At 38.7% G+C, this 13,280-nt stretch overlaps 1 protein-coding gene across 1 annotated transcript; it reads right to left on the bottom strand.

The window, feature by feature from the left end:
• Positions 1-6,518: 6,518 nt before the first annotated feature.
• On the bottom strand, positions 6,519-8,573 carry has1 (hyaluronan synthase 1). The gene is made up of 4 exons (XM_068324341.1): positions 7,887-8,573; positions 7,550-7,775; positions 7,297-7,429; positions 6,519-7,194 (listed from the first exon to the last, which is right to left on the bottom strand). The coding sequence occupies exons 1-4, from the start codon at positions 8,571-8,573 to the stop codon at positions 6,519-6,521; spliced, it is 1,722 nt and encodes a 573-aa protein (XP_068180442.1).
• Between the last annotated feature and the right edge of the window lie 4,707 nt (positions 8,574-13,280).

Raw genomic sequence — 13,280 nt, 5'->3', positions numbered from 1 at the left:
TGTCTCAGTGTTGTTGATGGCTTTAACTGCCTTCAGAAGCAATGATTCACTATTGAGCAGTCAGGCTGGTGGTGCTTTGTTATATGGGAACCATTTAATGATAATCCTTGAGGCATTGTGGTTAGTTAATCAGCTTTGTTGTGTCTTAATATCTAGTCAAGATTAAATGAAATGAACTTCCTGTTTTCAAACATTTCATGTATCTGACCTCATCCAAACTAAATGTCTATAGATACTCTCAAAGTCATTAATACTACTTTACAAATAGAGCTGTATTTTCAAAGAGCTAAAAAGCTCAAAAGTGTGTTTATTTGTCTCTAAAAACATTTCCATAAAGTTTGCACAGGGTAAATGCATTGATCTTTCTTAAATCTGATGTTCACTCAACTGAATGACTGAAGATTGACTCCAGGATATCAGTGACTCGTTCTCCACTACTTGTTATAGAGCAGTTGGTTGGCAATGATCTGATGAGATCTACAGTGTCTTGCCACTGTTGGTGAGGATGTGATTCTCTGTAGCTCTGGCAGGGTGGCTTTGGCTGCAGTTTGACATTCATGACATGCTTTATAATAAGGGTGCCATTTTTTGGGAAGGATGGGGGGATCTTCCCCCTCTGGTTTGTAAATCTCTTCCTCTGGTGAATGACTTTTATCCTAAGTTGGTCACTAATTTAAAAAATATGATGTAGGCAGGTTGTCACAGAGTTTTCTTACCGGTAGTCAAAAGTCAGTGAGAGTGTGGGAAAAGGTAATACAAATAGAAGGTGGTTTAATATCAGTATGGGGAGGGTTAATAAAACTTTAAATTACCGTATGCAATAAGATTCACATTTTTTTTTGTCGGCAAGACAAACTTTTGGGTGTGCTGAGTCCACTCCTGCCCCCAGCTTCCGCTGACCTCTCATATCTGCACACTCACTGCAGCAAATTTAGATATTTGTGGTTCTGAGATTAGTTCTGTTATCTTCTTTATTTCAGATCAAATTTCTAAATATAGCAAAGCCATTCATGTCCTGATTTATTTTGACCATGGTAGGAACAAGGTATCCCTCACATTTGCTTCAGTGCTCCTTCACATTCTGATATGTTTATCAGGTTCAGGGAGTATCCCCACCTGGTTCACATGGAGTAGAGACCTTCAGCATACATTTTAATGACCACGTCCAGCAGTTAGTTGTTGTTTTTATCTCTTTCTCCAAAGCATTCCAAAGTTTTCATTGTATGCCTGAGTAGCTGAGCCACAGGTTTCACTTTGATTCTATTTATAAGTCAATTTGCCTCCAACAATGTGTTTAACCTTCCCACTCCCTTGATCACGTTTGGATATTGCCGCTGGAAGATATTTTGTCTATTTTCAGCACACCAAGCTTTCCAGTTGGCATTGTTTTTAATCACTTTGAATTCTACCCAATTACTCTACTCTCAAGTTATCAATTCTCACCTGAATATCTCCTTTATTGACTCAATGAACAAGGGTGAACAGTCATGTCTTCTTTTACCACATGGTAGTAGTCATTCATGGTAATATCTGTATTATTATGTTAATTCTTTTCTATTTGCTCTTTATGTGCTTCCCCTCGGCCAGACAATATTTTTTTGGAAAATGTGTCTCAACACTTGCGGAAATGATATTAAGCTAGACGTTTCTAATGTTGAATCTCAAATTTGCAAATAATTTACAATAGCTCCACTGCGGCAGAAGAAATGCTTTTTTAAATGCTGAATTTATTTACATGGATACCATGTTTCAACTGATTAGACTTCCCTTTACGTAAATTGTTATTATTTTTCTTTATGCTTTTGTAAAACTCTCCACTCTTTATATATAGATAAATAAATATTCCTTTATTTTCCTAAAAGTCTGCCAAGGAAGTTATATCTTCGTCAATACCTGTTTGTTCTACTTCTAGAAAAAAAAACTACAAAAGTAATGAGTGGAGTTTAAAAAAACCAGGGATATGGACCATTAATATCAGTGTTTTACTGATACGATACAGGATTTTAAAAACTAATTTTCCAGGCTTTATCAGGAAATAATCCATGAACCACGATGTAAAATATTACACAAATTATGTTGTTGATTCCATGTTCATCTTTATCTGAAGTCCAGATTTAAAGAATAATCCTGATCTGCTGAATCAAAAATATTTGTCCCAACCACAAATTAATAAATTGACAATAGAAAGCAAAAATGATTTTTTACATTGTTTTTTTACGTAAATTTATAACTTCATTGCAAATAAATAATTTGATTTGTCACATTGCTTATTTTTCTCTTTTTTGTGTCTATCATAGGAGCGAGATAGATGTGTGTAGTTGTTTAACTTTAGTGGAAGTCTGCCTTATTTGTAATTTTTTAACTTTATTTCATTCATTCATTCATTCATTCGTATTGTTATCCGCTTCTTCCTCTTCCTGACTACGGGCGAGAGGTGGGGGACACTCCAGCCATGACACCAGTGCACTGCAGAGCCACATAAAGAACAAACAACCACTCATCCACACACTCACACCTACAGGCAATTTAGAACAATCAATTAACCTGAAGTGCATGTTTTTGGAGGATTGGAGGAAGCCGGAGAAGCTGGAGAGAACCCACGCAGACACAGGGAGAACATGCAAAAGACTCGGAACCTTCTTGCTGTGAGGCGACAGAGCTACAGTACCCACTGCGCCACCGTGCTGCCCTTATTTATTACTTTTTTTTAATTTATCTCCTATGTTTGATTAGATAATTAGCTGTGAATGTGCATTTCTTCTATAAAACACTTTGGTGACATTAAGATAAAGTAAATTTGGTAAAATTATCACCATTATGGTTTTCAGAATATTGATTGTTGTCATTGTTGTTAAGTCCGCTGAGAAAGGCCCCAGAAATCTCCTTGACCCGGGTATGCGCCACTAAAAATGAACAAATGACTGAATGAATGATCGTTGTCAAATAAGATTCAGCATCTTACATTTCATGACAACTTGATGAAAAAACCCATACAGACACTGGGAGGCAGGTATACTCTTCACAAAATAATATTAACAAAATAATAGTTATATTAGTAGAACCCAGGAACTTCTGCTGTGAGGCCGCAGTGTTGGTCACAACTGTTTTATTATCATATAATATCCACCACAGCCATTCTAACATCAGAAGGTGGTTCTTGGGGGAAAATGTTCTCTTGGTGCTTCAACTATTTATTATCCTTCCTGGCACTGAGTGTAAAGCTTTGACTCTTTGATTAGCTGTGCATCTTAATATCGATAGTCACCAAAACTTTGGCAACACTTTCCCATGAAAAGGGTGACACATAGTTTTTTATGGCTCTCTGAATGAGGTCCACCCTATTTCCATGTTGAGTTCCTCAAAAGGTTGTGTCATCCGCTGATGAAAGTGACTCAAAAGCCTCCACCCCATCCAGCTCATGCAGCTGTGAAGTCGGCTGAGTTTTTCAGGGATGCTCATTAAATGACACCCTGTGCATAAAAAATTGTAGAATAGTTTTCTGTTGCATTCCTAAACATTTTATTTTATTTAATGGGTTATTTGTGGCTTGATGAGGAAATGTTCTCACATTACAACAAACTTCACACCAAAACTTCCCATAGTTGTCAGGAAAGCAGAAGACCATTACAGATTCTGCTCCTGTGTTGCTTCAGACAGTTCATGAACTAACCCTAACACAGAGTAATGGTAAAAATAGTGACAAAGTCAGTTTCTCAAAATGTTAAGGAAACAGAAACCAAATTCCTGAACTACCATTTAATCTGGATTCACTCCCAAATTTAGAGTTGTTCTGCATTGTCTGCCCTATCCTCCCACCAAGTTTTATGAATAGTTGTTATTTTTTGTGTGATCTTGTTGACCGATGAGGAGGCATGCAGAAACACACAATAGGACAAACCAACACTAGTCAAACATTTTCCTCCTTTGTGCAGGGAAAGAGAAAAACACCATGAGGCTGCAAAATAAAATAATCTTAAGATTTACAAAACCTTTTATCCAATCCAGTAAATGTTTTATTAATTAAAAAGCTTAATTCATCACTTTAATATTTCAGAAATATAAATTAAATCACAAATTGTGCAAACTGTTTGTTGTTAGATGTGATTTCTGCAAACTAGGGGTTTTCTGGCAGCATAGATTAGTATTTGACCTGACAATGTCAGCAGCGGCAATGCAACAATTCTTATCTAGCACTATTGTCCATGTTTACTGATATGAGTGTCTCCAGTACATTCTTTACAGGTTCTTTCATTGTCAAGTCAACTAAAACAACTAATTATCTACTCTGGCACAAGTACACACTATTTAATATGTGTGAATGTGATACTCTAATAGACATAAATTTGACCTTTGATATTTCAACTGTTCAGGTGATTAAATGTTTGCTGTCTCTGTGGAAATATGACTCTTTTAACCATTTTAGCTTGAGCAAACTTCCATCCATCCATCCATCCATCCATCCACCCATCCATCCATCCATCCATCCATCCATCCATCCATCCATCCATCCATCCATCCATCTATCCATCCACCCATCTTCTTGCTAACACAATGACCACCAATAACATGTCTGCAGACACTTATCTGCCTTGTGGGTTAAGGGTCTGCTGGAGCCTATCCCAGCTGGCTATGGGCAAGAGGAGGGGTACACCCCGGATAAGATGTCAACTCATCGCGACGCCCCATGAAGCCACAAGAAAGACAAAGAACCACTCATGCACACACTTTTTGGAGGTGGGAGGAAGCCGGACAACCCTGACAAACGGGGAGAACATACAAACACCACACAGAAAGGAATCCAACTCAGAACGTTTTTGCTGGGATCGCAACTTAATACAGTAATTAATAGTTGTGCCATTAAATAATTAGATAAGAATATTTAAAGTATAGTATTTTCCACACTATAAGGTGCACTGGACTATAAGGTACACCTTCAATGAATGGCCTATTTCAAAACATTTTTTCACAAATAAGGCCCATTGGATTATAAGGCGCACTGTCGGTTTTGAGAAAATTAAAGGCTTTTAGGTGCGCCTTATAGTGCAGAAAATACTGTATATTTAGATCTAAAATTAAAAATAAGATATTCAAGTGATTCTGTCCAAAACAACATCCAATAACAAGCAATGGGAATTGAGGATTTTTGTACAGTGTTATGAAGGCTGTCAAGAAGATATGTCATCTTCAGATTACTCTTGTTTTAGGTTTCTGTGTTCTTGCCAACCAAACCCCATATTACTTCGTAATTATCATGATTGTAATGAAATCACAGATCAATAAAGCCCTGCAGTTGTACAAGACAGATTTTAAACCCTGGATCTATGTTCCACAAGTCTCTATATTCTAGTGGCAGATTCCCTGTCACTCAACCTTGCCCTCACTTCAGTCTTTATATTTGTTTGACTTATGTTGAGCCTTGTAAGGATGGTGAGTTTGGCTCTGCACAGCAGTGGCATTCACCGCCATACATACTAATGCTAGCAGCCATGCTAATACCAACATAATGGATGGTTTTATGTTTAGGTTGATAATAGGATGTAGCATTAACCCGAAGGGTGTTTTATCAAAGTTGGAAATCAGTGTGTCATCTGTTTGTGATTTACAAAGGTTTTTTTATTCTCGATACATAGGATTATTTTGAAGAAAAGCAAATACACACTGTTCGCATTAGAAAAATATTTTATTTATTAACTTCTGTACACGTTCCCAAAACCAACAGTCTTTCACGTTCACAGAAATTTTTGTGATAATAAGTATGATGCTCAAAAATATATACAAAAACAAACTTAAGTTTTTCTTTCCAAAGTTTCTTCCAGAATATCAAATTTAACAAAGTGCATCTTACAGTGTGTACCCATGAGCGTGAGCATGCAGCGATTTGATAGAATACATATTCAAAGAAGCATCAGCTCCCATACATCAGGTTTCAGTAACACAATATGGTAGTCATTATCTAACTCAGCTACATTGACATTTGACATTTGGACACATTTTTATGTATTTGAAAGTTGGTCTGTACTTTGTCTCCCATGTAGTGCAATGACAGCAATAGCAACAAAGTCATCTGCAAGTTTTGCTGTGGTAACGACATCATTGGCTTAATTGTTAGAGATCCATTATGCACACTCAATAATACTAACTAAACAGTGCTCAAGCTATCACAAATAAATAAGTAATGGAAGGACATTGCTGCTGTCATAATGTGGCAATGAAAAAACCTGAGAAGTCAACGGGTCCAAAAGCCCCAGTGCCGTCTCTTTAGTCACAGTTTCTACACATGGATCAAACATTTGTTCTCATATCTTATCATGTCTTTAAAATTCTCTGGTAATATGGAAGATCAGTTTCATCGTTACCAACACGTATGGATTTTTTTGGTTTCGCACAAAAGTTTTTGTCCATCACTTATTAAATAAAGGATAACATGCAAAATAAATAAGTGAAGTCAGTGGAATAAAATTAGGACAGTTATAGAATTAAAATAAATAGTTTCCTTCTCTTTCTTCATCGACTCAACTTTAAATGTTTATCTTGTATCTACGAGTCCGTCTCCTGCACAACCTGCGGAACCACACCCAGTAGAAGAACAGCATAAGCAACCAATACGCGGCGTAAGCCATACTGCCAAAAATAAGAAACTTGGTCTCTAGTATCTTGGCTGGAGTGTTCCAGTCCAGCTGCATCTCATGGTAAATGGTGTAACCGAGTCCACCTAACAAAAGGGACGCCCACGCTGACAAAGGGACAAGGGGCATGTAGTTTCCTACAAGCTTGCGCCTACCTGATGTCCCCCAGCTACTTTTATTCATGGTGAGAATTGCAAAATACTTAGCAGGCAGCAAGCTGGTCATGTATAGACCCGCGTAAAGGGACATAAACACCATAACTATGTCTCCTCTCAGGAGGCAGGCATAACCCGCTTTCACAAGCCCGATCAGTTGGATGCAGCACAAGATCCAGAGGAGGTCCCACACAGTGCCTGTCCAAAACAACTGGATGATGGTTGCGGTGACAAAGAAGGGGAACACACCAGAAACTATAGATTCATAAGTCATCCAGAGGTGGTGCTTATGCCACCACATGGCATTATAGAGCCACTCACGGAAGTAAGACTTTGTCCAGCGAGTCTGCTGGTTGAGCCAGCGGAGAAACTGAGCAGGTGTCTCTGTGTAGCATTTAGCACGGGCCGTGTACCTAAAGGCAAAAAGAACATGTATGACATTAAAACAACAAAATATACACCATCAAGACAAGTGCAGCAGGTGGATTTTCTTGGCACAACACTGAGCTTCTTACTTTGTGGCGTAGCCCAAGCTCAGCACACGGTTGGTAAGATGTCTGTCATCACCAAATGTACAGTGAGTTCCCAAAAACTTCTGATTGTACCAGGGTTCCAGAAACTGCTGGAGGATATCATTTCTGTACAAACCTGTATGGAACAATTGAAGTCACCACAAACACAAGTGGGTATTAATGCTAAAACTGTCACTGCTGGACATGCAAAATCATTACTATGGTCCACATCAAATCACAAATGGTTTCTTCCTACCTAAAGGACCACTAATGCAAGACACACAGTTGAAGAAGGACTGGCAGGACCTCTCGATGTTGAAAGCCATCCAGTACCTAAGACTGCTCATGAAGCTGATGTAAGATTCTTTTTGGTTCAGGATCATCACATCTCCTCCTACGGCACCATACTTGGGGTTACTTTCCAGTACTTTACACAGCTCAACAGTAGCCAGAGGGTCCAGCTTGGTGTCTGAGTCACACACCTGGGGAAGTAGCAAACCAGCCAGGTTACTAAAGAAATTACACTATTATCAATTTCTTTGCAGAAAATGATCTCATCTGGCAAAATTAATTCAGAAAGGAAAAATAGATACCTGTACATAGTCAACTGAAGAGCCGAGTGCTTTAAAGGCTGTGTACATCACCTCCCGCTTGCCACCCCATTGCTGCATGATGCATACACACCGCTTACTTTGGATCAGCTGTTCCACCTCTCTTCTCTGTGGATCTTCTTCTATAATATCAATGGTAACCCCTCCAAAGTCACTCTCTTTAGTTTTTTCCACAGCTTCACCGTCATGCCATGTATGATAGTTGTGCTGCCATACATAATAGCAAGGGTCTTGATCAGCAAACATCTCCTTGAACATCTCCATCATGTACCTGTCATCTTCACCATTCCCATCTATCACCATGACGATGCGTAGTAGCTCGGGGGGATACTTTAGGGCCTTCACGGAATTGAGGCACTCTCTGAGATAGGCAGGATCCTCCTGGTAAGCCGATATAGTGAAGCCAATGGTTTTGGTGAAGCTGCATGGATCCCTACGATCTCTCATCCGCCGGTGCTCAATGAAGGCGAAGTAGCTTTGAGTCAGTACGTGGCATGAGAGAAGCAGTCCATAAAAGCCAAAAGAGATGATCCCATAAATTGATTTGGCCAGCTGGAAGCCCTCTACGTAAGCCCACACCATCACACCCATGACCATCACAGCAAAGATGAAAGTGAAGAATGCTCGTATTATAGAGCCCAGCGTCTTCAATAAAGGTTTCAGTTCCATTGTGATGCTTAACCTGTAAGAGCTAAAGAGATAGAAGATTTTTGCATGACTTTAAACATACATAAATGATGGATTCTCACGCTGGGTAGGAATGAAAAAAGAGTGAATTGAATGAAATTTTATGTGGACTCCATAGAGACAAGCTACACAATATTGTAGCACTCCAATAAAATATTGTAGTGCTAAAATATTTTATTGTAGCACTATAATAAAATATTGTAGCACGACAATAGCACTACCATTAAATATTGTAGCAATAACATATTTTATTGTAGTGCTAATAACACCACAATAAAATAGGAAATAACTAAAAGAACAAATGTACAAAATGGAGTGGAAGGCATGATATAATTTTTTGCAAAAATCTGATATTAATTTTCAAATACTCATCTTGATTCACTTTTATTATAAAATCATCTCACATTCAACTAATGCCCATGGCTATATAGAAATTATTAATTTTCATTTAAATGGCAATCCAAAATTTACTGTATTGCATATTAAAACATTTTTTCGACAAAGGAGTAAACATCACTACTAAACACATATTAATATTATTAATTTTAAATCATACCTGATGTCGAGTTCTCCAGGTTTTAAATTGAAGAGACATCCACTCGCTCTACTTTCTCATGTGTGGCGATTAGGCGTGGAGTTTGTCGGCTTTATAGCCTACCGTTTGAAGATGGGATGGAGTCACGTGCGCGCGCTTTCGGTTTGCGCTTCATCCGATCCGCGCGTCTCCGCTGAGTCAGAAACCAGGGAGCAGCAGCCCGGCTGCCTGGGCACCGATGCTTTTCTCTTTTCTCTTTTTTCTCCGGCAAAAAAAGAAAAAGTTTCCCCAACATTTAGCTGCAGGACATCAAATAGACACAGTGGAGACCGATGTTTAATGCTTTTATACAGTACATCGTTGTATGTCATCAAATACTGCAATCTTTTTAGAGGACATCTATGGTGTGGTTTTTGCTGATATCCAAAGATAATATCCATTATGCTTAATGTCAACCTGGACATATTTAAAAGCATTTTTATTTTTGTTGTAATGATTCTAATATTTTTTCTTTGATTTTTGCCAAAAAACTTGTACAGACTTCACTGTAAAGAAATGATTCTGGTCAAGATAATTAACTAATCCAGCGATTTGCTTTTGTCAGGAACTGTACAGTCTTTGTCCATGACACAAATATTATACAGTACACTCAAAAGCGCTCAAAAGCGTGTCAGACACTGTCCTCTGCTGGCTGATCTCTGGCACTGCAGTTTTAAAAATGAATTAGTAGTAGCACCAATGTGCACAAGAGTGGGGAAGTAGTGGGGGTCAAACTAATGTCAAAGTACAACTACTACTATATTATTATACTATACTACTAATCTGTCACTGCAATATACTAGAGCTGCCCGTTCTGGTTTCCTGCGCTGCCGCCACTGTCCTGACTTAACCATGATTACATCCCTGTTTCTTTACAGGAAAATCTGTTGACCGCTCATGACGGTCCACACCCTTTGCCACAGGACTTGGCCTAAACCATTAACATGTTTCATGTCAGCCCCAAAATAGAAGTAACCAGGCACATGACATCATGCATGAAGGCTGTGCCAGTCAGCGTGTGCGAGGACAGGTTTGAAATGTCTTCAGATATGATTTAGCAGCTATATAAATAAAAGTTGATTGATTGATTGATTGATTGATTGATTAATTGATTAATTGATTGATTGACTTCCTGAATGAGATATTGTGTTTTTTCATTGCTGTGCTATACAACACTGTGTTGTAAATCATGTTCCTTCACAGATGCAGCCTCATGGTCCACATGCTGGTTCATGAGAACTCCTGTCCACTCATGTCTGTCCGAATGCATATGATACTCTTCTGCATTATATTTAAATCGTACTTACCGGTAATCATTTCCTACATGCAGTTTTCTTCCATTAAATAAACTGCATTAGTGTATACTATACCCACAGGAAGAAAGCGACTCTAACCAAGCTCGCGAAGTTTAAAAGTGGGCCATCAATAAGGTTCCAGGCGTTCATAGAACTTATTCCATGTGTTGCATGAATCAACATCCTGTCTCAAACCATTTATTTTAAGAAAACACAGAGCCAGCAAGCTTCACAGAGATGTGAAGTATTTATTGTACATGGTGCATGAATCCTCTAAAGCTTAATTAGGTCTTTATTCAGTGGTCAAGCAAATGCACGATGACTCACTTCTCTGGTTTGTGCCACACCCAAGCAACCAAAATTCACTCAAATGGTTTTTGGATTTTGTGAACGGGTTTTCTCATACGTGCACCTGATGCTTCAGTTTCTGTCTTTTAATGAAGAGCTTGAAGAACAGGGAGGCTAATATGGTTTTAGTTGGACCTCAAAAGTCGACTTAAAGATCTATCGACCTTCATGTCTCAAAACTCTCAAAACACTGCTAACGTTAAAATTAGTAACTCGTGAAAATCCAATTGTAATCTAGAATCATTTAGATCAGCTATACAGCTAAAAAAAGAGTCACTACCTATTCAGCTGTCTGATTACCACATATGCACAGTCCACAATTATGGAGTGTGGCCAGACTGTACAACATGTTCCAAAGTGAGAGAGGAGTGTTGTTGCAATTTTTGTGATGATTTATTGTTATCTGACAGTAAATGTTAGGTTTGTTCTTTTACTGCTCGTCTGTATGTCGGAAGAAAGTCTGCACATTCATCATGAACATAGAGCCAGGCGCTGTCATGGCATTGGAGGCTCAATGCCATGACAGACCCAACTAATAGACCTGTATAAACCACACTACACACATAAAGACATAATTTACTTGACTTTAAATTCTATGCTTCTCAGCCAGATGGCATGGTGTTCTTAGTCCAGGAAATCTAATTGCAAACTTTTGTGTACACCCCAGGCTTGTGTCTCAGGGCACATCCATGCCCCCAAGATACAACTCCTTGGAGTTCTCCGTCACACATCAAGGGACCCCCAGAGTCAGTCATTTTCTAACCCGCTTAATCCGCTAATGCAGGTCGCAGGGGAGCCAGTGCCTATCCCGGCAGTCTCAGGGGGTGAGGCGGGGGACACTCCGGGCACGACACCAGTGTACTGCGGGACCCCCAGAGTCTCCCTGAAAATAAAAAGAAATGAGTTTGGGGTTTTAACTGATGCAGCGTGTCTTCTAGGGCAAGGACTAACAAAATTTTCAACCACACAACCCCCAAAAATATTGGTGTCAGACACTTGTGACCCAAACCTGCAGCAAAACATACCAACATTAAGAACACACAAGTTAATCTTATTAAAAACCCTCAATGGATTTGTATGGACACGGTATTTTTCTAAATGTGATTTGTAACAATTGTGCTCAAAACAGACTACTTCTAAGTTATGTTAAATCATCATGTTAAATCTGTGTCTCATGACCTCCCTTCTACAGAAATTGGGAATTTGGGGAATTCATTCATAAGAATAATTGGGAAAATTAAATATGTCCTTTGAGAGAGCTGACCTTCATCACTAATAGACAAATTTGCGTGAATAAAGTATGCTGTTTTATCATTCGGATAATGTTAAACTTCTACTTAACTTCAATAAATTGGAACTGAAAGTTTACATTTTCATGTAAAATAAATTACTGAATATCTCTGGGTACTCTGAGGGGAAAATCCATACAACATACAGATGACCAGGACAAGTGCATTATAAAATCAAAGCTGTTTAAGGTTGTCTGATGATTTTCACTCAACAGGCATGTTATTAACTGGTTTACTTAACTTGATATTTTCACAGGAAACTGTCTATAGGGAGGACTATATCTAGTAAAATAGCTAAATTGATGGAATAAGGACTGGGATTGACTTGCATGTTAAAGTGAATGGGTGCAGCCAAATTTAGACAAACCCCTGCTGTCTATAAAGAAGACTAAAGACTGAACCACGACCTGTATATTACCTGACAGGAGCCCTTCCCTCCCTCCAGATAGCCAGCACAGATCATGTTTTCAGTGATTTGGAAAGGATACGCCTACACGTGGTTTGGCTGTTGTGTGTCTTCACTCACTGAGTTTCAAATAATTTAGTCTTCTTATTTCTTTTTTTTCAAGGTCTTCCATCGTCATAGGCAGAACTCAAACACTAACCATGTGTTACATTTCCCCAGACATTGGATTTAATGTACTGTATAGAGGTGGGGGGTGGAAAGAGTTTAGGAATTCCCCTTTGTCAGTAATATCTTGAGTCAGCACATACTTGTGTTTATTCCTTGATATTGTTGTGTGTGTGTGTGTGTGTGTGTGTGTGTGTGTGTGTGTGTGTGTGTGTGTGTGTGTGTGTGTGTGTGTGTGTGTGTGTGTGTGTGTGTGTGTGTGTGTGTGTGTGTGTGTGTTTCCTCAAAGGGTGATTTCCATGAGGATTTGTGTAGTTTATCTCTGCATTTGTTTATTCTTTGTAAAGTCAGTGTCTCTGTGGTGTCAGTACATTTTTTTATGAAACTCTGTCACTGCCATCCTGGTTTTATTAGAGCACGACACTAGTTATTACATGTGTACTGCCTGCAATGAAACTAAAATGTGACAATCTATTGGAGAAGAAATGCAAGTCTTGGTATGTGGGTGGAACTCGTGGTTAGAGATACTCTGGAACAGAGAATAGTTGTGTTGTTGCAGATATTCCATTTTTTTAGTATCCAGAGTGAAAAAGAAGAAGAGGTTAGCTTGTC

Source organism: Antennarius striatus, chromosome 9 (assembly GCF_040054535.1).
Source record: "Antennarius striatus isolate MH-2024 chromosome 9, ASM4005453v1, whole genome shotgun sequence".
In the NCBI taxonomy this organism is placed as follows: Eukaryota; Metazoa; Chordata; class Actinopteri; order Lophiiformes; family Antennariidae; genus Antennarius; species Antennarius striatus.
Note: the sequence above shows the minus strand (reverse complement) of the source record. Positions and strands in the feature narration are given on the sequence as shown.

Bases quoted from the DNA above. Each gene is read 5' to 3' on its own strand.
- has1 (XM_068324341.1), bottom strand. From the start codon at position 8,573: ATGGAACTGAAACCTTTATTGAAGACGCTGGGCTCTATAATACGAGCA. The intron at 7,430-7,549 runs GTAGGAAGAAAC...TGTTCCATACAG, and splicing joins TTGCATTAGTGGTCCTTTAG to GTTTGTACAGAAATGATATC. The intron at 7,195-7,296 runs GTAAGAAGCTCA...TTTTGCCTTTAG, and splicing joins AGCTTGGGCTACGCCACAAA to GTACACGGCCCGTGCTAAAT.